Raw genomic sequence first — 27,901 nt, forward strand, 5'->3', positions numbered from 1 at the left:
AGATTCTAAAGAAAAACTGCAAAGGTTAGTGGATGAATTTGGGAGTGTGTGTAAAAATAGAAAGTTGAAAGTGAACATAGAAAAGAGTAAGGTGATGAGGGTATCAAATGATTTAGATAAAGAAAAATTGGATATCAAATTGGGGAGGAGGAGTATGGAAGAAGTGAATGTTTTCATATATTTGGGAGTTGACATGTCAGCGGATGGATTTATGAAGGATGAGGTTAATCATAGAACTAATGAAGGAAAAAAGGTGAGTGGTGCATTGAGATAAATGTGGAAGCAAAAAATGTTATCTATGGAGGCAAAGAAGGGAATGTATGAAAGTATAGTAGTACCAACACTCTTATATGGGTCTGAAGCTTGGGTTGTAAATGCTGCAGCAAGGAGGCGGTTGGAGGCAGTGGAGATGTCCTGTCTAAGGGCAATGTGTGGTGTAAATATTATGCAGAAAATTCGGAGTGTGGAAATTTGGAGAAGGTGTGGAGTTAATAAAAGTATTATTCAGAGGGCTGAAGAGGGTTTGTTGAGGTGGTTTGGTCATTTAGAGAGAATGGATCAAAGTAGAATGACATGGAGAGTGTATAAATCTGTAGGGGAAGGAAGGCGGGGTAGGGGGTCGCCCTCGAAAAGGTTGGAGGGAGGGGGTAAAGGTGGTGTTGTGGGCAAGGGGTCTGGACTTCCAGCAAGCGTGCGTGAGCAGGTAAGATAGGAGTAAATGGAGACGAATGGTATTTGGGACCTGACGAGCTGTTGGAGTGTGAGCAGGGTAATATTCAGTGAAGGGATTCACCCTGCCTCAGTAGGAGACGGTCGACTTGTTAAAAAAAAAAAAGAAATGTTATTTAAGTGCCAGGAATGCCTGCATTGTTTATTCTGGACCCTGTTTTGAAACTAATATTTTGAACTTTGTGTCAAATTGGCCAAATCACCAATTTCCAATCACTTTACTGTGTAGTTGAAATAGTTGATTAGGCAATTTCTTGTGCTCGGTTGATAAAATAGATTACATACATACTAGCAAAATAGTTAAGAATCTGGTCGATTGGAATAATGTAACTGACCTAAAATGGGAGTCAGAGTGGGCAAAACCGCCAATGGGAAAATATACATAAAAAAAAAAAAAGCACAATACCGTGACTGGAACGATACACAAATAACCTGCACGTAGAATAAAGGAGCTTACGACGACGTTTCGGTCTGACTTGGACCATTTACAAAGTGACTTTATAAATGGTCCAAGTCGGACCGAAACATCATCGTAAGCTTCTCTCTTCTATGTACGGGTTATTTGTGTAATGGGAAAATATTGCTGATGTAGCAAAATTTGCATGAGCATAACTTCGTAAATTTTCCATCAGATTTCATACTTTTTGTTTTATTACCTTCAGAAAAAGATTCTCTACCATTTCATGAGAAAATATAAGAAATTTTTTTTTTTTAAATTCTTGGACCCTGTGGACAAGTTTCAGATTGGGAGTCTGGACCCTGAAAGGGTTAAGAGAGAAGGAATATTGCGTATCGGGAAGTGAGTGGTGAATGTAGTCCTATAATACAGGATGGTTATTGGGAAGAGATAGTGATGAACATAACTTCAATCCTCATTTATGGTTTGTGGCATCTATTGTGTTTGTTTTTGGGAGACCATTTATACAATAAAGTAGATGAGCATAATTTTGGCCTACTGATTCTGCTTCAGCCACAACAACAGGTAATATGTGCAACAACCACTGGAATTCTAAAAAAAAAAAATTAAGTAAATAAATACTGAAGATGCTGCACTAAAAACCTAGCTCTGCTCCTACAGCTACAAATATGTAAAACAACAATCTCTCACTCAACCCTCCCTCTTTCTCATTCCCAAAAATTAATTATTGACATATGGCTGATTTTTATATAGCCAGACTTGAGTACTGGAAATGGGAAGAACAATGCTCACACTTTAAAGGAAGGGTTTGGGATATTGGCAGTTTGGAGGGATATGTTATATATCTTTATATATGCTTCTAAACTGTTGTATCTTGGTGCCTCTGCAGAGACAGTGATTATGTATGAGTGAGGTGAAAGTGTTGAATGATGAAAGTATTTTCTTTCTGAGGATTTCCTTACTTTTTGGGTCACCCTGCCTCAGTGGGAGACGGCCGACGTGTTAAAAAAAAAAATATGGCTGATCTCCCTAACTATATTTTTCATGGAAAGTTCACTGAAAGGCATGAAGAACACAGCTAAGCTGACAGGGTGGGTTAAGGATTCATCACCAGAATATACAACAAAACTATATCTCAGTGTATATATGTTGAGTTTACATTAACTCCTATTTTGGTTACTGAAGTATAATGTTAGTGTTAAGACTGAGGATGAATAGGATCAAAAGTTTGTTATACTGATCTCAATCTTTACAATATCACTCTTTGTGCCAGCTCTCATGAATGTACTGCTTGCAAAAACTGAGACCTAGATGTACAGTATCTCTGACAACCAAGACTATTATGATGTTCCCATTGAAAGACATACAATTATAGTTAATACAAATAAATACATGTAATTAGTAGGAGACATACCTGGATGCAAGAAGAACAATAAGCATAACAGATATTGTAACAAATGCTGCCAGGAACAAGAAAAGGAAGAGCAGAGTGCGTGGCAACACCAGCGCCTGCACTGATGCCACAAACAGCAACAAAAACAGAGAACAGAGTAGAGAGTTACCGAAGCCCACATCTACCTCCTCATGGTACTGAAAAAGGAAAATTATTAATGTAGTGGAACACAAGTGATGTGAGTACATCATAAATTACATGATGAAATAAATAGCACATAGAATTGTACATATATTGTACACGAGTCCATTTGAAAAAAAGTCTATGAGTGTGTACAATGACAGCCTGTAAATGTAAAAGAAATATTATGGAACCTAGAAAAAAAAAAAAGGCTCCTTCAAACCACTTTACCTCAATTTTGTCACCCATTCTTGAGTATGAAATAGTGGTGAGGAGCCCTTAAGTAGTAAAACACTAAAAACTGAGAAAGAATAAAAGAACAATCAAGACTAGCTTTGGCCATTCCCATGAGAAATATAAGCTGCAAATCTAGGCCTTTAGTTCCAGGATAAATATGGAAGAGGAGAGGATTTGATCATGATATATGAAATACAGTGGAGAACAGAGAGTTTAGGCAAGGATATGGAGCTTCAGCAGAGAGGCAACAAGATCACAAGTGCATGCTTGGAAATTTTTTTTTTTTTTATTAACACACGGGCCGATTCCCACCAAGGCAGGGTGGCCCGAAAAAGAAAAACTTTCACCATCATTCACTCCATCACTGTCTTGCCAGAAGGGTGTTTTACACTACAGTTTTTAAACTGCAACATTAACACCCCTCCTTCAGAGTGCAGGCACTGTACTTCCCATCTCCAGGACTCAAGTCTGGCCTGCCAGTTTCCCTGAATCCCTTCATAAAAGTTACTTTGCTCACACTCCAACAGCACGTCAAGTATTAAAAACCATTTGTCTCCATTCACTCCTATCAAACATGCTCACGCATGACTGCTGAAGTCCAAGCCCCTCGCACACAAAACCTCCTTTACCCCCTCCCTCCAACCTTTCCTAGGCCAACCCTTACCCCGCCTTCCTTCCGCTACAGACTGGTACACCCTTGAAGTCATTCTGTTTCGCTCCATTCTCTCTACATGTCTGAACCACCTCAACAACCCTTCCTCAGCCCTCTGGACAACAGTTTTGGCAATCCTGCACCTCCTCCTAACTTCCAAACTAAGAATTCTCTGCATTATAATCACACCACACATTGCCCTCAGACATGACATCTCCACTGCCTCCAGCCTTCTCCTCACTGCAACATTCATCACCTATGCTTCACACCCATATAGGAGCGTTGGTAAAACTATACTCTCATACATTCCCCTCTTTGCTTCCAAGGACAAAGTTCTTTGTCTCTACAGACTCCTAAGTGCACTGCTCATCCTTTTCCCCTCATCAATTCTATGATTCACCTCATCTTTCATAGATCCATCTGCTGACACGTCCACTCCCAAATATCTGAATACATTCACCTCCTCCATACTCTCTCCCTCCAATCTGATATCCAATCTTTCATCACCTAATCTTTTTGTTATCCTCATAACCTTACTCTTTCCTGTATTCACTTTTAATTTTCTTCTTTTACACACCCTACCAAATTCATCCACCAACCTCTTCAACTTCTCTTCAGAATCTCCCAAGAGCACAGTGTCATCAGCAAAGAGCAACTGTGAAAACTCCCACTTTATGTGTGATTCTTTATCTTTTAACTCCATGCCTCTTGCCAAGACCCTCGCATTTACTTCTCTTACAATCCCATCTATAAATATATTAAACAACCACAGTGACATCACACATCCTTGTCTAAGGCCTACTTTTACTGGGAAATAATCTCCCTCTTTCCTACATACTCTAACTTGAGCCTCACTATCCTTGTAAAAACTCTTCACCGCTTTCAGTAACTTACCTCCTATATCATACACCTGCAACATCTGCCACATTGCCCCCCTATCCACCCTGTCATACGCCTTTTCCAAATCCATAAATGCCACAAAAACCTCTTTAGCCTTATCTAAATACTGTTCATTTATATGTTTCACTGTAAACACCTGGTCCACACACCCCCTACCTTTCCTAAAGCCTCCTTGTTCATCTGCTATCCTATTCTCTGTCTTACTCTTAATTCTTTCAATAATAACTCTACCATACACTTTACCAGGTATACTCAACAGACTTATCCCCCTATAATTTTTGCACTCTTTTTGTCCCCTTTGCCTTTATACAAAGGAACTATGTATGCTCTCTGCCAGTCCCTAGGTACCTTACCCTCTTCGATACATTTATTAAATAATAGCGTCAACCACTCAAAAACTATATCCCCACCTGCTTTTAACATTTCTATCTTTCAAATGTTAAGGAAGAAAGAGAGGCAGTAATTTCATGCACTGGTCAGGGAGGTATACCATCTTTTAGGAGTTAAAAAGAGCAGAATGTAAGTGTGGGGGAGGTACGTGAGGCATTACGTAGAATGAAAGGGGGTAAAGCAGATGGAACTGATGGGATCATGACAGAAATGTTAAAAGCAGGGGGGGATATAGTTTTGGAGTGGTTGGTACTTTTGTTTAATAAATGTATAAAAGAGGGGAAGATACCTAGGGATTGGTGGAGAGCATGTATAGTCCCTTTATATAAAGGGAAAGGGGACAAAAGAGACTGTAAAAATTATAGAGGAATAAGTTTACTGAGTATACCAGGAAAAGTGTACGGTAGGGTTATAATTGAAAGAATTAGAGGTAAGACAGAATGTAGGATTGCAGATGAGCAAGGAGGTTTCCGAGTGGGTAGGGGATGTGTAGATCACGTGTTTACATTGAAGCATATATGTGAACAGTATTTAGATAAAGGTAGGGAAATTTTTATTGCATTTATGGATTTAGAAAAGGCATATGATAGAGTGGATAGAGGAGCAATGTGGCAGATGTTGCAAGTATATGGAATAGGTGGTAAGTTATTAAATACTGTAAAGAATTTTTATGAGGATAGTGAGGCTCAGGTTAGGGTGTGTAGAAGAGAGGGAGACTACTTCCCGGTAAAAGTAGGTCTTAGACAGGGATGTGTAATGTCACCATGGTTGTTTAATATATTTATAGATGGGGTTGTAAAGGAAGTAAATGCTAGGGTGTTCGGGAGAGGGGTGGGATTAAATTTTGGGGAATCAAATTCAAAATGGGAATTGACACAGTTACTTTTTGCTGATGATACTGTGCTTATGGGAGATTCTAAAGGAAAATTGCAAAGGTTAGTGGATGAGTTTGGGAATGTGTGTAAAGGTAGAAAGTTGAAAGTGAACATAGAAAAGAGTAAGGTGATGAGGGTATCAAATGATTTAGATAAAGAAAAATTGGATATCAAATTGGGGAGGAGGAGTATGGAAGAAGTGAATGTTTTCAGATACTTGGGAGTTGACGTGTCGGCGGATGGATTTATGAAGGATGAGATTAATCATAGAACTGATGAGGGAAAAAAGGTGAATGGTGCGTTGAGGTATATGTGGAGTCAAAAAACGTTATCTATGGAGGCAAAGAAGGGAATGTATGAAAGTATAGTAGTACCAACACTCTTATATGGATGTGAAGCTTGGGTGGTAAATGCAGCAGCAAGGAGATGGTTGGAGGCAGTGGAGATGTCCTGTTTACGGGCAATGTGTGGTGTAAATATTATGCAGAAAATTCGGAGTGTGGAAATTAGGAAAAGGTGTGGAGTTAATAAAAGTATTAGTCAGAGGGCAGAAGAGGGGTTGTTGAAGTTGTTTGGTCATTTAGAGAGAATGGATCAAAGTAGAATGACATGGAAAGCATATAAATCTATAGGGAAAGGAAGGCAGGGTAGGGGTCGTCCTCGAAAGGGTTGGAGAGAGGGGGTAAAGGAGGTTTTGTGGGCAAGGGGCTTGGACTTCCAGCAAGCGTGTGTGAGTGTGTTAGATAGGAGTGAATGGAGACGAATGGTACTTGGGACCTGATGATCTGTTGGAGTGTGAGCAGGGTAATATTTAGTGAAGGGATTCAGGGAAACCGGTTATTTTCATATAGTCGGACTTGAGTCCTGGAAATGGGAAGTACAATGCCTGCACTTTAAAGGAGGGGTTTGGGATATTGGCAGTTTGGAGGGATATGTTGTGTATCTTTATATGTGTATGCTTCTAAACTGTTATATTCTGAGCACCTCTGCAAAAACAGTGATAATGTGTGAGTGTGGTGAAAGTGTTGAATGATGATGAAAGTATTTTCTTTTTGGGGATTTTCTTTCTTTTTTGGGTCACCCTGCCTCGGTGGGAGACGGCCGACTTGTTGAAAAAAAAAAAAATCTTTATCCCATCAATCCCAGCTGCTTTACCCCCTTTCATTTTACCTACTGCCTCACGAACTTCCCCCACACTCACAACTGGCTCTACCTCACTCCTACAAGATGTTATTCCTCCTTGCCCTATACACAAAATCACAGCTTCCCTATCTTCATCAACATTTAACAATTCCTCAAAATATTCCCTCCATCTCCCCAATACCTCTAACTCTCCATTTAATAACTCACACTCATATTAACTACAGTGATGTGGAAAGGAGTAGAATGAACAAACAAACAAAACTGACTAATGTCAATGACACAAAGGAAGCAAACTCCACACAGGGTGTTCAAAAAATAGATATGACAGGGCTAATTTATGTCAGCTGGTTCAGTGTTAAGAAGCTGGACCAAGATCTACTGCTCACTTCTCCGTCCTTACTGCAAATACAAATAGATAACTAATTATATAGAACATTATAAACACTTTACACACATACACAGCACTGATTTCAACTGCATAAACTAAATGAATGTGAATAAATCCATACAGTAATCAAATTTCCCACATGATAAACGATAAATGACCAGATAAATGAGACAACCGCTATATGAATGAAAAGTGACCATGAGAAGGCAGGTCACTGTCATGAGGGATCTGAACCATAAAGAAGCTGACAGGGCAGCAAACAAATGGTTAACTAAATTCCTCAACGAAATGTTTTTATCTATTCAAAACTTATTAATGAAACCTAAGTGAGAGAAGACAATATACTGCCAATGCTGAACTCAGTGTTTAACAGAAACAATGAAATTCCCAACATAAACTATCTAAATCAATTTGGACAGAACTATCATGTTTTCCTGGAAATAAGAGAGCATAATATTAAGTATCAATCACAGAGAAAAAAAGAAAAAATCACAAACAGGAATGACAAGTTACTGTGACTCACAATATCGTAATAACACGACTGCAAAAAAAATCACAGAATGGGTGGGACTTGAACCCATGGCAAACAAGTCTTAATACTTGCAGATCACTGTGCTATTCAGTGGTTCATACCAACCTAATAAGATTCATCCAACTAGATATATTTCTACACACCACAGGTAGGGGACTTGAGCTAGAGCATGCCACAGTCATGCTTGTGAGATTCATCTGTAAAAAATTACATTTGTGGTCATAGTAAAGCTAATGTTAACATCCCTATGGTGTAAGAAAATATACATAGTTGGATGAATCATATTAAGCAGGTATGGTCCAATGGATAGCATACTGGCCTGTGAGTTTTAGCACTCATTTACTATGCCTTCAAGTCCCACCCATTCTGTGACAGGAATGACTCAATTATGAGAAAGCAATGTATTATGGTTGAAGCACTATTTCAGAGATACAAACTGGAAAAAATATTATAGGAGACAGAAATGAATGAATTCTGCAAAAAAATGAGCAATGTACATTTTTTTAACACACTGGCCATCTCCTGCTGAGGAAGGCTGACCTGAAAAAGAAGAGTTTTTTTTTCTTTTTACACATAGTAATTTATAGAGAAGGGGTTACTAGCCACCTTCTTCCCAACATTTTCGTCGCTCTCATGACACGAGCAGCTTACAGAAGGATTCTTCACCACTTCCCCATGGAGTGCAATGTATATGTTCAAACAACTTAATGTAGATAACAATCTTTTTGTGGTCCCTTTTTGGGGGTCATATCTTCTTAAATATTTTAACTGCACTAAAATCAGATTTTGTAAGAAAAAATAAAGTGCAAGAAAAAGGGTTTGGGTATGTTAAGTCCAATGAACACATTTTAAATGAATGAGTTGCGCCTAAAGAAATTTAATGCATTTAATAAACAAACATTGCTAGAAAAACTGACAAAACTATGTCACCGCACCCCTAATACACAAGAGGAAACTGGTCTAATTTGAAATTTATATTTAAAAAGACCAACGACTCTTCAAGCACCAAGATAATCAGCAGCAATCAGTTAAAAATAGGAGAGGAGAGTTATTAAATGGAGAGGTAGAGGTATTGGGAAGATGGAAGGAATATTTTGAGGAATTGTTAAATGTTGATGAAGATAGGGAAGCTGTGATTTCGTGTATAGGGCAAGGAGGAATAACATCTTGTAGGAGTGAGGAAGAGCCAGTTGTGAGTGTGGGGGAAGTTCGTGAGGCAGTAGGTAAAATGAAAGGGGGTAAGGCAGCCGGGATTGATGGGATAAAGATAGAAATGTTAAAAGCAGGTGGGGATATAGTTTTGGAGTGGTTGGTGCAATTATTTAATAAATGTATGGAAGAGGGTAAGGTACCTAGGGATTGGCAGAGAGCATGCATAGTTCCTTTGTATAAAGGCAAAGGGGATAAAAGAGAGTGCAAAAATTATAGGGGGATAAGTCTGTTGAGTGTACCTGGTAAAGTGTATGGTAGAGTTATAATTGAAAGAATTAAGAGTAAGACGGAGAATAGGATAGCAGATGAATAAGGAGGCTTTAGGAAAGATAGGGGGTGTGTGGACCAGGTGTTTACAGTGAAACATATAAGTGAACAGTATTTAGATAAGGCTAAAGAGGTCTTTGTGGCATTTATGGATTTGGAAAAGGCGTATGACAGGGTGGATAGGGGGGCAATGTGGCAGATGTTGCAAGTGTATGGTGTAGGAGGTAGGTTACTGAAAGCAGTGAAGAGTTTTTACGAGGATAGTGAGGCTCAAGTTAGAGTATGTAGGAAAGAGGGAAATTTTTTCCCAGTAAAAGTAGGCCTTAGACAAGGATGTGTGATGTCACCGTGGTTGTTTAATATATTTATAGATGGGGTTGTAAGAGAAGTAAATGCGAGGGTCTTGGCAAGAGGCGTGGAGTTAAAAGATAAAGAATCACACACAAAGTGGGAGTTGTCACAGCTGCTCTTTGCCGATGACACTGTGCTCTTGGGAGATTCTGAAGAGAAGTTGCAGAGATTGGTGGATGAATTTGGTAGGGTGTGCAAAAGAAGAAAATTAAAGGTGAATACAGGAAAGAGTAAGGTTATGAGGATAACAAAAAGATTAGGTGATGAAAGATTGAATATCAGATTGGAGGGAGAGAGTATGGAGGAGGTGAACGTATTCAGATATTTGGGAGTGGACGTGTCAGCGGATGGGTCTATGAAAGATGAGGTGAATCATAGAATTGATGAGGGAAAAAGAGTGAGTGGTGCACTTAGGAGTCTGTGGAGACAAAGAACTTTGTCCTTGGAGGCAAAGAGGGGAATGTATGAGAGTATAGTTTTACCAACGCTCTTATATGGGTGTGAAGCGTGGGTGATGAATGTTGCAGCGAGGAGAAGGCTGGAGGCAGTGGAGATGTCATGTCTGAGGGCAATGTGTGGTGTGAATATAATGCAGAGAATTCGTAGTTTGGAAGTTAGGAGGAGGTGCGGGATTACCAAAACTGTTGTCCAGAGGGCTGAGGAAGGGTTGTTGAGGTGGTTCGGACATGTAGAGAGAATGGAGCGAAACAGAATGACTTCAAGAGTGTATCAGTCTGTAGTGGAAGGAAGGCGGGGTAGGGGTCGGCCTAGGAAGGGTTGGAGGGAGGGGGTAAAGGAGGTTTTGTGTGCGAGGGGCTTGGACTTCCAGCAGGCATGCGTGAGCGTGTTTGATAGGAGTGAATGGAGACAAATGGTTTTTAATACTTGACGTGCTGTTGGAGTGTGAGCAAAGTAACATTTATGAAGGGATTCAGGGAAACCGGCAGGCCGGACTTGAGTCCTGGAGATGGGAAGTACAGTGCCTGCACTCTGAAGGAGGGGTGTTAATGTTGCAGTTTAAAAACTGTAGTGTAAAGCACCCTTCTGGCAAGACAGTGATGGAGTGAATGATGGTGAAAGTTTTTCTTTTTCGGGCCACCCTGCCTTGGTGGGAATCGGCCGGTGTGATAATAAAAAAAATAAAAAAAAAAAATATCAAATCTTTCTTCTTTCAACACACCGGCCATATCCCATTGAGGCGGGGTGGCCCAAAAGGAAAAATGAAAGTTTCTCCTTTTACATTTAGTAATATATACAGGAGAAGGGGTTACAAGCCCCTCGCTCCCAGCATTTTAGTCGCCTCTTACAGCATGCATGGCTTACGGAGGAAGAATTCTGTTCCACTTCCCCATGGAGGTAAGAGAAAATAAACAAGAACAAGAACTAGAAAGAAAATAGAAGAAAACCCAGAGTGGTGTGTATATATATGTGTATATAAATATCTTGACAGTGCCTCTCCCACTCTTTCATCTACTCTCCTTTTGCACTCTCTCACCACTCTCTTCACCTTTCTTTTACTCTCCATATACTCTGCTCTTCTTACAACACTTCTGCTTTGTAAAAACCTCTCATAAGCTACCTTTTTCTCATTTATCACACCTTTACTTCATCATTCCACCAATCACTCCTCTTTCCTCCTGCACCCACCCTCCTATAGCCACAAACTTCTGCCCCCACATTCTAATACTGCATTTTTAAAACTATCCCAACCATCTTCAACCCCCCCCCCCCCCTCCAATACTCATACTTGCATTAGCCCACCTTTCTCCCAATAGTTGCTTACATCTCACCCTAGCTTCCTCCTCCCTTATTTTATACACTTTCACCTCTCTCCTACTTGCTGTTGCCATTTTTCTTTTGTCCCATCTACCTCTTACTCTAACTGTAGCTACAACTAAATAATGATCCGATATACCAGTTGCCCCTCTATAAACATGTACATCCTGAAGCCTACCTATCAACCTTTTATCCACCAATACATAATCTAACAAACTACTTTCATTACATGCTGTATCATACCTTGTATACTTATTTATTCTCTTTTTCATAAATATGTATTACTTATTACCAAACCTCTTTCTACATATAGTTCAATTAAAGGTTTCCCATTTTCATTTACCGATGGCACCCCAAATTTACCTACTACTCCCTCCACAACATCTATAGCCACTTAAACATTGAGATCCCCAACCACAAGTACTCTCTCACTTGGTTCAAAACTCCTCATGCACTCACTCAACATTTCCCAAAATCTCTCTCTCTCTAGGTGCATAAACACTTACTATTACCCCCTTTTCACATCCAGCCCTTATTTTACACCATATAATCCTTGAATTTATACATTTATATGCCCTCTTTTCCTGCCATAACTAATCCTTCGACATTATTGCTACTCCTCCTTTAGCTCTAACTATTTGAAGCCTAATTCCATTTATTTCTCCCCACTGAAACTCTCCCACCCCCTTCAGCTTTGTTTCACTTAAAGCCAGGACATTCAGCTTCTCATTCATAACATCCACAATCATCTCTTTCTTGTAATAAACAGAACAGAGGAAATCAGCTCTAATATACATTATTTACGCATCCATACTGGTCAGAGAGCCCATCGTAAGTCCAAGGCGTCAGTAAACAAGTACGTCTCTAAGTGAGAAGAGGCTGTATTATTCATCTTTTTGCCATAACACACAAGAGCTCGAGTAACGCTGGATGTTGCATTCATCAATTTGTTATGCTGTACCTTTTGCTTAAAAAAATTGGTCTTAAAACTATGCATATAAAGTATTCGAGTTTATTTGAATCCAAAAGCTACCTATGGAGTATCTCAATAAATGAGCAGTGTCCTGCCAAGTGAGTGTAAAACAAAAGCCTGTAATTGTTTTACATGATGGTAGGATTGCTGGTGTCTTTTGTCTGTCTCATAAATATGCAAGATTACAGGTACGTCTTGCTACTTCTACTTACACTTAGGTCACACTACACATACATGTACACGTTTATTTATACACACTCATCTGAGTTTTCTTTGATTTTATCTTAATAGTTCTTGGTCTTATTACTTTTCCTTTTATATCCATGGGGAAGTGGAATAAGAATCTTTCCTCCGTAAGCCATGCGTGTTGTAAAAGTCAACTAAAATGCCGGGAACAATGGGCTAGTAACCCCTTTTCCTGTAAAGATTACTAAAAAGAATAAGAAGAAGAAAATTGTCAAAGTGGGAAGTCTGAATGTGCGTGGATGTTGTGCAAATGATAAGAAAGAGATGATTGTGGATGTTATGAATGAGAAGAAACTGGATGTCCTGGCTTTAAGTGAAACAAAGCTGAAGGGGGTGGGAGAGTTTCAATGGAGAGGAATAAATGGGATTAGGTCAGGGGTTTCAAATAGAGTTAGAGCTAAAGAAGGAGTAGCAATAATGTTGAAGGATAAGCTATGGCAGGAAAAGAGGGACTACAAATGTATAAATTCAAGGATTATGTGGAGTAAAATAAAGATTGGATGTGAAAAGTGGGTTATAGTAAGCGTGTATGCACCTGGAGAAGAGAGAAGTGTAGAGGAGAGAGAGAGATTCTGGGAAATGTTGAGTGAATGCGTGGGGAGTTTTGAATCAAGTGTGAGAGTAATGGTGGTTGGGGATTTCAATGCTAAAGTGGGTAAAAATGTTATGGAGGGAGTAGTAGGTAAATTTGGGGTGCCAGGGGTAAATGTAAATGGGGAGCCTTTAATTGAGCTATGTGTAGAAAGAAATTTGGTAATAAGTAATACATATTTTATGAAAAAGAGGATAAATAAATATACAAGGTATGATGTAGCACGTAATGAAAGTAGTTTGTTAGATTATGTATTGGTGGATAAAAGGTTGATGGGTAGGCTCCAGGATGTACATGTTTATAGAGGGGCAACTGATATATCGGATCATTATTTAGTTGTAGCTACAGTTAGAGTAAGAGGTAGATGGGAAAAGAGGAAGGTGGCAACAACAAGTAAGAGGGAGGTGAAAGTGTATAAACTAAGGGAGGAGGAAGTTCGGGCGAGATATAAGCGACTATTGGCAGAAAGGTGGGCTAGTGCAAAGATGAGTAGTGGGGGGGTTGAAGAGGGTTGGAATAGTTTTAAAAATGCAGTATTAGAATGTGGGGCAGAAGTTTGTGGTTATAGGAGGGTGGGGGCAGGAGGAAAGAGGAGTGATTGGTGGAATGATGAAGTAAAGGGTGTGATAAAAGAGAAAAAGGTAGCTTACGAGAGGTTTTTACAAAGCAGAAGTGTTATAAGAAGAGCAGAGTATATGGAGAGTAAAAGAAAGGTGAAGAGAGTGGTGAGAGAGTGCAAAAGGAGAGCAGATGAAAGAGTGGGAGAGGCACTGTCAAGAAATTTTAATGAAAATAAGAAAAAATTTTGGAGTGAGTTAAACAAGTTAAGAAAGCCAAGGGAAAGTATGGATTTGTCATTTAAAAACAGAGTAGGGGAGTTAGTAGATGGGGAGAGGGAGGTATTAGGTAGATGGCGAGAATATTTTGAGGAACTTTTAAATGTTAAGGAAGAAAGGGAGGCGGTAATTTCATGCACTGGCCAGGGAGGTATACCATCTTTTAGGAGTGAAGAAGAGCAGAATGTAAGTGTGGTGGAGGTACGTGAGGCATTACGTAGAATGAAAGGGGGTAAAGCAGCTGGAACTGATGGGATCATGACAGAAATGTTAAAAGCAGGGGGGGATATAGTGTTGGAGTGGTTGGTACTTTTGTTTAATAAATGTATGAAAGAGGGGAAGGTACCTAGGGATTGGCAGAGAGCATGTATAGTCCCTTTATATAAAGGGAAAGGCGACAAAAGAGATTGTAAAAATTATAGAGGAATAAGTTTACTGAGTATACCAGGAAAAGTATACGGTAGGGTTATAATTGAAAGAATTAGAGGTAAGACAGAATGTAGAATTGCGGACGAGCAAGGAGGCTTCAGAGTGGGTAGGGGATGTGTAGATCAAGTGTTTACATTGAAGCATATATGTGAACAGTATTTAGATAAAGGTAGAGAAGTTTTTATTGCATTTATGGATTTAGAAAAGGCATATGATAGAGTGGATAGAGGAGCAATGTGGCAGATGTTGCAAGTATATGGAATAGGTGGTAAGTTACTAAATGCTGTAAAGAGCTTTTATGAGGATAGTGAGGCTCAGGTTAGGGTGTGTAGAAGAGAGGGAGAATACTTCCCGGTAAAAGTAGGTCTTAGACAGGGATGTGTAATGTCACCATTGTTGTTTAATATATTTATAGATGGGGTTGTAAAAGAAGTAAATGCTAGGGTGTTCGGGAGAGGGGTAGGAATAAATTATGGGGAATCAAATTCAAAATGGGAATTGACACAGTTACTTTTTGCTGATGATACTGTGCTTATGGGAGACTCTAAAGAAAAATTGCAAAGGTTAGTGGATGAGTTTGAGAATGTGTGTAAAGGTAGAAAGTTGAAAGTGAACATAGAAAAGAGTAAGGTGATGAGGGTATCAAATGATTTAGATAAAGAAAAATTGGATATCAAATTGGGGAGGAGGAGTATGGAAGAAGTGAATGTTTTCAGATACTTGGGAGTTGACGTGTCGGCGGATGGATTTATGAAGGATGAGGTTAATCATAGAATTGATGAGGGAAAAAAGGTGAGTGGTGCATTGAGGTATATGTGGAGTCAAAAAACGTTATCTATGGAGGCAAAGAAGGGAATGTATGAAAGTATAGTAGTACCAACACTCTTATATGGATGTGAAGCTTGGGTGGTAAATGCAGCAGCGAGGAGACGGTTGGAGGCAGTGGAGATGTCCTGTCTAAGGGCAATGTGTGGTGTAAATATTATGCAGAAAATTCGGAGTGTGGAAATTAGGAGAAGGTGTGGAGTTAATAAAAGCATTAGTCAGAGGGCAGAAGAGGGGTTGTTGAGGTGGTTTGGTCATTTAGAGAGAATGGATCAAAGTAGAATGACATGGAAAGCATATAAATCTATAGGGGAAGGAAAGAGGGGTAGGGGTCGTCCTCGAAAGGGTTGGAAAGAGGGGGTAAAGGAGGTTTTGTGGGTGAGGGGCTTGGACTTCCAGCAAGCGTGCATGAGCGTGTTAGATAGGAGTGAATGGAGACGAATGATACTTGGGACCTGACGATCTGTTGGAGTGTGAGCAGGGTAATATTTAGTGAAGGGATTCAGGGAAACCGGTTATTTTCATATAGTCAGACTTGAGTCCTGGAAATGGGAAGTACAATGCCTGCACTTTAAAGGAGGGGTTTGGGATATTGGCAGTTTGGAGGGATATGTTGTGTATCTCTATACGTATATGCTTCTAAACTGTTGTATTCTGAGCACCTCTGCAAAAGCAGTGATAATATGTGAGTGTGGTGAAAGTGTTGAATGATGATGAAAGTATTTTCTTTTTGGGGATTTTCTTTCTTTTTTTTGGGTCACCCTGCCTCGGTGGGAGACGACCGACTTGTTGAAAAAAAAAAAAAAAAAATTATTATTATTATTATTATTATTATTATTATTATTATTATTATATTTAGTTGGAAATGTTAATGCCTGGGAAATGGGAGCCAATCAGATTTGATCCAGGGAAAGGGAGGATAAGTCCAATTCCTTGGATCAAGTTAGCCCCCTTGAGAGGACATTATAGTGAAGAATTTGTAAATTTATGATGTCACAGCTGCAGTATAAGGAATGCAACACACAAATTACAGTAATAAACAAGACTAGAAACTCCGTAATCCAGACTCGCTACTGTAAATTGACAATTGTGATTTTTTTCACCTTACTGAATTATTTCTGTGATACAGTTAATGATAAATAATATTTAAAAAATTACTTTCTATACATTTAAATGGCTTACCAGGTTCATCAACTTACATCTCTTTCTTTTTCTCTGTCTCTGAAGCATAAAGTAATTAGTGAAACATGAGTTGATTTTTCTCTGTCTACAGATCTGGCTTCAATAGCTTGTGCCAGGTATTTGTTGACACGATTGGAAGGAGCATGGGGAAGTGACGAGTGCCTCTTTTTGAATGGTCGCTTGAACTTGTCTGATAGCAGACTAGACTGAAAAAAATAATGTATATAAAACATTACCTCAATGTTAGTGTTGCCATAGTAAGTTGCACAACCTTCAAACTTAAGTATTTTAAAATTAAGTTTAAAATGACACCATTTTCTATAAAGTACAGAATGTACAAGTGCTCTTAATATACAAAAATAAGAATAAACCTAAAATACTGTACCATTAAATGCTGTATTTAACACTAACCTTATTTTAGTATGTATTATTATATTACATCAACTATAAAAATTCATAATAGGTAAAAATATGCATTGATATTCAGATATCATATTCAACTCAAATTAACATAAAAAAAAAAAATACTGCAATGGATGTTAAATATATAGAAGATGAGAGCCATATGAGCTGAAGCTAATGTGGTAATTAAAAAGAAACAACATACATGAGTATGCAATTAAAAAAATACAAAGCTAAATTACACTTATTGGCAAGAGGGATACAAGCATAAATATTCATTCATGTGCGCTAAACACCTTCGAGCCCTGAACATAAGTTACAGTACTTGGTCTAAAGCAGAAGCAGTTTACCGCAATGCTGTATCTAGTCTATAAGTAGAGGATACCTTACCCAAATGTGTCTAGGTATAAACACATGACTTCTCTCATTCTTAACTCTATTATCATAGTCAACGCTATACTAAGAATAGAAAGCTAATTTTAAATTTGGAATGGTCTCTGAAAAGGTGAATTTTCTGAATATAAGCAGCAAAATTTTATTTAGAAATTTAATTCAAAATTCTAATTATGAATTTTCTGACTAAAGTGGGAGCAAGATTTTCAAACAGAAAAATCCCTCTAATTCAGAATTTTCTGAAGAAAATACTTCTGTAAATTTCTCAATTTGATATGACCTTTGAAATTCAAATTTTTTCAAATACAGTACAATAAATCCTACTTTACAAAGAGCTTGCTGACCATTGTTTCATTTCAACACACTTTAATAGATGTAACCATACAAAGCTCATTATAATACAAGCTAGGGAGTGATCAAGAACAAAGATTCTCAAATGTGGTGCTGTGGGGCTGGCTGCCCAGGTCACCACCCACCCACCACACAGCCAGTAGGTATCGTCAGCTATATTTGTCACTGTGTACAATCTTATACCAATAAATTGTGTTTTTTATGGACTTATCTTACCTTTCTACATCCACATCAGTGTACATTAACCATGTCATCCAAAAGAATTGCTAGTAATACTGGGAGTGAGAAGCAACCAAAATCATACAATAATAAGAAAACGGCTGGCATGTTTAGACAGAAAATCATAAGTCAAATGCTTTGATGGACTTTCTTTATCTTTAACCCTCATTCAGTACTGCACATGAAACATGGCACCTGAGGCACTGCAATGATACTGCAGGCTATCACAGGCAAAATGTGATAAAAATAAAAAAAAAAATTCATATGATAACAATATAAAATCAATGACCATTCAAAATTTTCCAGTGCATCAAACTTGGCCCAGATGATTCCCAATAAGTGTCATTTCTCCATGAAAAATTAAAGTACTCATATGAGCTTTCACATTGTGTAGATTTAATAAATCACAAGGATTTTAAATCTGAATTTTTTTTTTCCAGTCACTACTAGATGATAAAAGCAACGAAAATATTAATAATTTATTTTATATGAAAGTATGTATTCTTATGTATGTTAAATAGGACAAGTGATACAGTAGGCCTCCACCTTTCTTGCTAGGGTTATGTTCCAGAAAATGTAATGGAGTGAACAACTTATGGGAATAATTGGGTTCCATTCCATGACACTTCAAAAACAGCCAAACAACTTTTTTATTTAAATTCTTAATGTCAAAATTTATAAAGTTTTTGACACTTTACATTGTAGATGCCATGTGCTTTTGGGAGATTCTGAAGTTGCAAAAGTTAGTGGACGAATTTCGGAGCATGTGTAAAAGAAGAAAGTTGAAAGTGAACATAGATAAGAGTAAGGTGATGAGTGTATCAAACGATTTAGATAAAGAAAAATTGGATATCACATTGGAGGGAGGGAATATGGAAGAAGTAAATGTTTTCAGATATTTGGGAGTTGACTTGTCAGTGGATGGTTTTATGAAAGATGAGGTTAACCACAGAATTGATGAAAGAAGAAAGGTGAGTGGCGCATTAAGGTATCTGTGGAGACAAAAAACGTTCTTCATGGAGGCAAAGAAGGGAATGTACGAAAGTATAGTGGTACCAACACTCTTACATGGGTGTGAAGCTTGGGTTGCAAATGTTATGGTGAGGAGGTGGCTGGAGGCAGTGTCTAAGGCAACTTGTGATGTAAATATTATGCAGAGAATTCGGAGTGTGGAAATTAGGAGGAGGTGTGGAGTTACTAAAAGTATTAGTCAGAGAGCTGAAGAGGGGTTGCTGAGGTGGTATGATCATTTAGAAAGAATGGAACAAAGTAGAATGACTTGGAGAGCATATAAATATGTAGGGGAAGGAAGACTGGGTAAGGGTCATCCTTGAAAAGGTTGGGGGGAGGGGGTAAAGGAGGTTTTGTGGGCAAGGGACTTGGACTTCCAGCAAGCATGCATGAGTGTGTTAAATAGGAGTGAATGGAGATGAATGGCTTTTGGGAATTGACAAGCTGTTGGAGTGTGAGCAGGGTAATATTTTGTGAAGGGATTCAGGGAAACCAGTTAGCTGGGCTTGAGTCCTGGAAATGGGAAGTACAATGCTTGCACTTTAAAGGAGGGACTTCTAAACTAGGAGGGACTTCTAAACTGGGAGGGACTTCTAAACTGTCGTAAATGAGTGCCTCTTCAAAGACAGTGATTATGTGTGAGTGATGGTGAAAGTGTTGAATGATGATGAAAGTACTTTGTTTTCTTTTTGGATCACCCTGCCTTGGTGGGAAATGGCCAATGTGTTAAAAAAAAAAAAATGGTCATTGGGTGAGTTACAATGATTACAAGAAAACTGAATATTCTATTAGTTCATGCTATATGGCTTTAGTAAGTCTGGTAGAGAAGAACTACAGTTTTGATTATTAATTAACCCTTTGACTGTCGCAAGCCCCTTTCTGAAACTGTCATTCTATGTCGCAAAGTTTCTGGAAAAAAAAAATTATTTTTTCTTATGAAATGATAGAGAATCTTTTCCCAATGGTAACGACACCAAAAGTACGAAATTTGGTCGAAAACTCATGGAATTACGCTCCCGCGAAGTTAGCAGTCTCGGCGACATATATGCATCGGCGATTTCACTGACTTTGATCCCTGTTTTTGGCCAATTCTGTTGTTCCAGTTGACCAAACTCATAGCTATTTCTTTAGAACTCTATCTTTTCTATCAACTGAGTACAAGAAACTGCCCATTTACCAATTTGAACAACCCAATAAAGTGGTCAGAAATTGGCAATTTGGCCAATTTCATGCAAATTAAAAAAGATGCCAATTTCAAAATAGGGTCCAGAAAAAACAATGTAGACATTCTTGGCACTAAAATAACATATCCTCTGTTCATTAGTCACGTCTCTAGGCTCCTCTTATATTACTATTGCTTTCTATTTTTATTTTTTATTCATATAAAAAATACAAAATTTACTGTTATGCAGACTACTGCATTATTGTAAAAATGGTATAAATAATATCAGTGCACTAGTGAAAGAATATTAGACTCCCCAGTTGACATGTATTGGACGTGTGGTGTGATTTGCTTACCCTCGAACATTGGTAAAAATCGAACATTTCTGCTACTTTGAGCTCAATTTCAAGTTCGTTTTCATCATGAAACTAATCAAAATCATCTCTATTTCTGCAATATGTTTTCCATTTTATCATGTGAGACCATGAAAACAAGAATACAACGATAAATCCTATATGAAAATACACCTCAAATTCGGTGCTTTAATCCAAAAAGCAGTCAGTTTCTTTTTCTCATTACGCACTGCGTGCTGCAGGAACTTTTTATGTGGTGCACACTGACCACACAGACCCATTCTCTCACATGTGGGCCTACCAGCTTTCTCCTGCTTGATTTGAAGCAGCTAGAATTATTGAGTATATATATGTCCGAAACACTGGCTCGTAAGACATACATATACGACCAAAACAGTCAAAGGGTTAACCTAAGGTGGACACAATGGAATGATTAACATTACATTTGAGAGGATTATAGATATTGTTTTACCTAGGTTCATGATACTGAGTAAATGCATGTATAGTTTTTACACATTTATTTATGATGGGCTAGGATAGGTTAAGGAGATAAGGTTTTTTTAACTGTAGTTTTAAAAATGCTAGCTGAGCTAGTGGTTTTGGAGATTTCTGGCAGAGTTCCAGATTTTGGATTCTTTGATGTACATTGAGTTTTTGAAAAGATTTAACCTAACACGGGGAATGTCATAGAGATTTTTGTGTCTGGTATTGTGTCCATGGGTCCTACTGCAACTGTCAAGAAAGTGTTGCAGGTCAGGATTTCTATAAGAATTGATTGTTCTGTAAATGAAGTTTGCACAGTAGTGTGAGTGGATGTTATGTATGGCGAGTAGGTTTAGGTCTCTGAAAAGTGGGGGGTGGGAGGAGGGGGTGTTGTCTAGCTGTTGCATGTGTGATCATTCACATTGCAGCTTTTTGTTGGGTTATTATTGGCTTTAGGTGATTTGTTGTTGTGGAGCCCCAAGCACAACTTGCATAGGTGAGGTTGGGGTAGATCAGTGAATAGTATAGTGTAAGTAGTGTTATTTGTGGTACATAGTAACGTATCTTTGAAAGGATGCCAACTGTGTGAGATACTTTTTTTTGTTATGTTGGATATGGGTGTTGAATCTCGGGTTTCTGTCAAGGTGTAGACCCAGGAATTTTCCCTCGTTATGTTTAGCAATAGGGATGTTGTTAAGAATAATGTTTAGTTGGACCTCACTTGCTTTACTCCCAAACACAATGTAAAAGACTTTGTCTATATTCAGTGTAAGTTTATTGACAGTCATCCAGGTTGCTATTTTTGTGAGCTCTTCATTATTAACTTTCATCAGTAAAGCTTTTGAGGCTGTTGATCATGATATTATTTATTTAGATTTTAGTAAGGCTTTTGATAGTGAGTGAGGCTAGATTAGTGTGAGAGATGACAAAAGCTGTGTTGTCAGCAAAGAGAATAGGCATAAGTTGTTAAGATACACTTGGAAGGTCACTGATGTTTAAAAGGAAATGGAGGGGACCAAGAATGCAATGCCTAATATTCATCTATGTAGAGTTTGCCAGTCCATTACACTGTATGTATTGTTAGATCATCTGCCTACATGATGAGGGTGTCCTGCATGTAGCATGATCAGAGCTCTCAGTGGTATATCATAGCAATGGTATGTCATGTTAGAGACTGTTACCTACTGTAGTATCTTAGGAATGTGATGGTTTAGTTTGAGTCACCCAGAAGTTATTGATGCTTGACTGTAGCCATTCATACCCAGTCACCACCTACAGGCATGAGTCACTTACAATGTGGGCATCAGTGGGACAGGTGTAACAGTATGCCTACCCCATAACTGTTTCTCAAAACTCCTACCACAAAAGCTGCCTTCTTAGGCTTATTTTTCATGGCATCCCTCAGGTACTCTAGGGGAGTTGGCACTGAGGTGAGCCTGCGTGAATAGTGATCGCTCTCACTCTCCAGCCAGCTACCCTCAGGACAGCACCTGCTTTCCCATGGACCTTGACTCTTGGCTTGCCATTACTAGTGTCTGCCTAAAAGAACTTACTGCTAATAAATTACAGTTGGGTCCACATGAGTTTAGTTACCCTGCTTTGCTCCTAATTCACCAGCTACCACACTACTCATCTCAGTAATATGAACAGGTGAGATTGTCCAGCCAGCCAGCTACCTTCCAAGCAACCACTATTACAGTTGGTGGCAGCAGTGGAATGTTTTGTATGAGCCCTATCACCACTGATTAACCCTTTCAGGGTCTGTCCCGTAGATCTACGGCTTTATGTTCAGGGTCCAAACCATAGATCTACGCCATGAGCTCAGCTCACTCTGATAAACTGTGAGTGGTAAATTTGGGCCTAGATATGAGAGAATACATCTATGTGGTATGTGTGCACCACATAAAACAAATCCTGCAGCACACTGTGTATAATGAGAAAAAAACTGAGACCGTGATTTTCGATTAAAACAGCAACTTTGCAGTGTTTTTTCGTATGTTTTTTATAGTTGTATTTGCGATTTCTTGGTCTCATTTGATAGAATGGAAGATATATTACAGAAATAGAGATGATTGTGATTGGTTTTAACACTGGAAATGGCTTGAAACTGAACTCAAAGTAGCGGAAATGTTAAATTTTTGCTGATGTTCAAGAGTAAACAAACAACCTCACACATCTAATACACGCCAGCTGGTGGGTCTAATATACATTCACAAATGTGGTGATGATATTTATACAATAATTACAATATTGCATAACAGTAAATCTTCTATTTTTTGGTGTGAATAAAAATTCATTATGTGAATAAAAAATCAAAATAGAATTTATTTGTAAAGCCTCGAAACATAACTAATGAACAGAGGAAATGTTAGTTTAGTTCCAGGAATACCTACATTGTTTATTCTGGACCCTATTTTGAAATTGGAATATTTTGAACTTTGTGTTAAATTGGCCCAATTACCAATTTCCGATCACTTTATTTTGTAGTTGAAACAGTTGACTTGGCGATTTCTTGTGCTCAATCAATAGAATAGATGTAATACTAGTGAAATAGCTAAGAATTTGGTCGCGTGGAATAAGGTAATTGGCCTAAAATGGGAGTCAAAGTCGGCAAAATCGCCGATTCGTAAATATCGCTGACACACCAAAATTCGCGAGAGCATAATTTTGTCAATTTTCCATCAAAGTTCATACTTTTTGTTGTATTACCTTCACAAAAAGATTCTCTACCATTTCATAAGAAAAAATAACAAATTTTTTTTTTTTTTAAATTCTTGGACACTGGGGCACCACTTCAGATTTTGGCCTTGGACCCTGAAAGAGTTAAACACTCCTTGTCTGGTCTGTCGGTAAGTGTCATTTCTGAGAGCATCAAATACATTATGGACAGGGAAGGAATGCAGAGACTGTTAATGTGACTACCTCTGTGGTCTGTGATGTGGGTGTGACTCTTCCCCCATACTATGGGATTGACTGCTGCTGCTATGCCGAATGCTACTAGCAGATCTGCTATACTTTGCCTTATGATGGCAAGTGCTGGAGTGGAACTGACTGCTGCTGCTATGCTCACTGCAATTAGCAGATCTGTCACACTTCGCTTTATGATGGTGAGTGCTGGAGTGAGTCTCTCTCTATCTGCTGCTGGAAACAGCAGATATTAAACTCTCAAGGGTGTTGCACTCTTCTGAGGCATGACCAGAACACTGTGGCATATGCAATATGAGTCTGTGTAATGGTCACTGAAGCAACTCCGATTATGTAATTTGGACTGAAATTTTGTGCACTCCGATCTATAGTGTCCACACTTATCACACTTGAAGCATGGGACACCAGGCTTTGACTGTGATACAGCAGTAGTGAACTGTTTATACTTACCCTAAACAAACTTTTACAAGGGTAGGTGCTACCAGCAGCTGATTCTCTTATGGGTGCAGCATAAGTGTTTGCATATTGCACAGGTGGTAATGCAGATGTGAGTGGGGCTACATCAAACATACTAGTAATATGTGCTTTACTATAGATCAGCATAAACACTACATTTATTGCTGTACATATTGCCATAATTATCCTTTGAGATTATTGTTAAACAACTAAAGTTAAAGCATAAACCACAAGGTAGAAGGTGCCATCTGCACTATGTCTCAACAAAAATGACTGACTGGAGCAGCAGCTTCTGTTGATGACTTCCATGCAGAGTTGTGATGATGCCTCATTCAGAGTCACAGCTTTGCTACATGACTCTTAACATAGCTGACCCAAATTTATGGTTTGTGCTAAAAGCCATCATCCAAGTATTAGTCCACCTCCAAACTAAATGGCATTGTAGTTTTCCAAGAACCTAAACTAATTTAATGATTCACCGGAGTAAAAGATTCCAAACTTATGGTGCTCCACTGTAGGAGTAAAAAATTATCATTCTTCTTAAATTCAAACTTTTAAAATATTCATATAACATTAAAATTCAAAACACTAAATGTTAAAAAAAAAATTGATAAAGGATTTTGCTGAATACATTAATATACCTTTTGCATATATTAACACAGAATGCCAATGTGAATGTCATTAAACACAGAGAATGTCACGATGAAATTTACATTATTCCTCACTGGGAAAAACCAACAATGATATAAATGTGCTACTTCACGAATATACATTTCATTTTATTTATGGTTATGAAATTTCAATGAAAAACACACATTAAACAAGGTATTCAATACAAATTTTCTAAATTTAGCAAGGCTATCTAAGCAAAAGTTCATATAAAATACTGTGCTAAAGCTACCAACAATATATGATAATAAACAAGTGAAATGACCAGCTAGCATGGGTAATGTTGCAAGTTCAGACTGCGCAAGTCGCAGAGTCAGAGTTTGCAGGCTGTTATTCATTATATGAAGCATTAAGCCACTCACTTGCAATATACATTGTTATATAATTAAATAATAATTATTGCTAAAGCAAATTCCTGCTCACAGTAATGATAGTAAATGTGTCAGCATAAATAACATTTTATTATGTGAAGTATCATAAGTTTCAGTTAATGCTATAAAAGCTGCATATCAACAAGTGGGTTATTTGTCCTTACAGTCTCATGCACAAGTCTTGGTTTTCCATATCATAGAGTATGGTTGTTTTTGGTCTCAACGGCATGCACGAATACTGTCATTAATATTAGCCAGTTCATTAAAAATACACTCATACATATACACAAAGATAGACGTCCACCCACCTGGAAGACATGACAGAAAAAGATATGATAACTGCACACAAATTCAGAAAAAGAACAGGTAAGGAGGATCTCTTACACCCAGCAATATGGAGACCAAGTAACATAAATTCAAATTACCAAAAATCTAGTGGGTTTGACAAGTCTATGACAAGGTGTTGTGTGCTACAACTACTAGACAGTTTAAATATTTATTTTTAGAAATTAATTATACAAGTCAGGACACTATAAGTACAACTTTCTTCCTGTAACTATAATAGGCACTTATACACTTCCAGCAAGTATTTCATAAAGATTAACCCCTGATAAGTGCTAAGTAATGATGGCAGGAAAAGGAAGGGACCAGTGATATTACATAACCTGGAAAGGAAATAACTGAAGGGAAAGTATATCATACTACCAAGCCACTCTCCTGAAGCACAAAAGCAGAATACCATTGGAGGCATATGCAAAGATGAAACCTATCCTTGGTAACATAAACAAGGACTTGGCAGTGTAACCAAACATTATGTGTCAGCACAATCCTTAAATATGTAGCACCAGTAACGAGCCTGCACCAGAACAGGAAGTAAATACATAACACCAGAGTAGGAAGTTAAAGAGCACACTGCACCAGGACAGGAAGTAAAAGAGTACTTCACACCTACAAAGTAGGAAAGTACCATACATTGCACCAGGGCAGAAAGTAAGAGTACACTGCACCAGAACAGAAATTAAAAGAGCGCTGTACATCAAACCAGGAAGTAAGCAAGGACATCACACCAGTACAGGAAGTAGAAGAGTATATCTATATCTTGCCAGGACAGGAAATGAAAGTACATTGTACCAGTACAGGCAGTACATTTCACCAGAACAAGAAGTATCATGTTGCTGGATGATTAATGAGCCATAGGCAGGATACAGCAACTAGAACTCAGAGCTGGTAAACAATGTAACAGGCAAGTGCATATTATACTATAATCTGTAAAATCCAGTATACACAAATTCAAATTTGTATGTCATTGCATTCACACAAACATACATACACAACATACAACACATGGTACAGTGGTTAACACACTGGTCTGACAGTTTTACACCTAGCTTACTATGGATTCAAACCCTACTCACTCTCAGTTGATACATAAACAATTCTCCAATCCAGTCTCCTGTATATAACTAAAATTTGGAGCATTTCTGGCTGTAATGTTAAAAGTGAATACAGTAAGCCCTCTTTATAACAGACTAATAGGGAAATTGTAAGTGTCCGTTACATTAGAATAATGTTAAAATATAGCAAAATAAGTACACATAAGTACTTTACTCTATATCTAATATAGTACTGTATACAGACACTTTACAGATGTATTGCAATGAACATTAAAAATAAACAAGTTAAGAGAACAATTTACTTAGTGGATTTTCCCTATTAGTTCAGAAGTGTTACATGAAGGTGCATTATAATGAGGGTTTATCGTATTATACACCGGAGGCTGCTCACTGGTAAGCATGTTACTGAATGTGAGACTAACTATACTTTAAAAAAATGACAAAGCTTTATTTGGCACAGTGACTAACATCCTGCAAACTCTGACTAGCACAAAGACTCAATCTCTTCTATCTAGATGTCTGTCACAACCCTGACATATCAGAGCAGCATCATTTCATTCTGATTTAATGTGGAGCCAAATATCTGCAGCAAAAGCCATAGTAAATAAATAATAATTTTCAAATACAGCATCTGAAACGGGCAATTAATAAGACAGCTTTCTGCGTCCATACCGGTTTAAACGTGCACAGGAGCAGCACACACACACACACAGCTGGCATATGCAGCCAGAGCCCACACACAACAATGGATGTACACCAGAGAACAAAAAGGGAGGTGGAGCACATAAGTGACTGGGGATGGAGGTGAGGGCATCACAAAATAAACATTTTGTGCAGTGCCACAAAACTGTGTGAATCATTACAGTATTCTACAAGTTGCTGTTGTGTCTGCTTGCAGGTTATGGGAAACAACTCGGTACACCATTAAAATATTCTAAAAAACTGCAGTACATAGTTGTTGGTAATGCAAGACTGAAGTGATACCAACCACTGATGTAATGTGAAAAAACAAATCAATAAGGCAGAGATAATTTGAGAATTTCACTAAAAATAAATAAATAAATGCCAAAAGAATGCAAATTCCACATGTAATTAAATATGACACTCACTGTAGAAGATCAGTGCTACCCAGTCATAATATCTTAAAACATTTAATAAATAAATTTTTGTAGATACAGTGCTGTTT

The 27,901-nt window shown here is 38.2% G+C and overlaps 1 protein-coding gene and 1 long non-coding RNA gene across 13 annotated transcripts in view; one reads left to right on the forward strand and one right to left on the reverse strand.

The window, feature by feature from the left end:
- LOC138852702 (uncharacterized) overlaps nt 1–16,741 on the forward strand; it is a 47,288-nt gene extending 30,547 nt beyond the window's left edge. Inside the window, exon 4 of the long non-coding RNA XR_011392016.1 lies at nt 16,618–16,741. This is a non-coding gene — a long non-coding RNA (uncharacterized lncRNA). The remainder of the gene's footprint in view (nt 1–16,617) is intronic.
- Nucleotides 1–27,901, reverse strand: part of LOC128698394 (adenylate cyclase type 1) — a 1,819,232-nt gene that overhangs the window by 707,075 nt on the left and 1,084,256 nt on the right. For all 12 annotated transcript variants that reach the window (XM_070085014.1, XM_070085006.1, XM_070085009.1 and 9 more), the window contains 2 exons: nt 16,544–16,732; nt 2,562–2,737 (listed from right to left, as the gene is read on the reverse strand). In XM_070085014.1, coding sequence (XP_069941115.1) covers nt 2,562–2,737; nt 16,544–16,732 — 365 coding nt within the window. The remainder of the gene's footprint in view (nt 1–2,561; nt 2,738–16,543; nt 16,733–27,901) is intronic.

This window comes from Cherax quadricarinatus, chromosome 14 (assembly GCF_038502225.1).
Source record: "Cherax quadricarinatus isolate ZL_2023a chromosome 14, ASM3850222v1, whole genome shotgun sequence".
Taxonomy (NCBI): Eukaryota; Metazoa; Arthropoda; class Malacostraca; order Decapoda; family Parastacidae; genus Cherax; species Cherax quadricarinatus.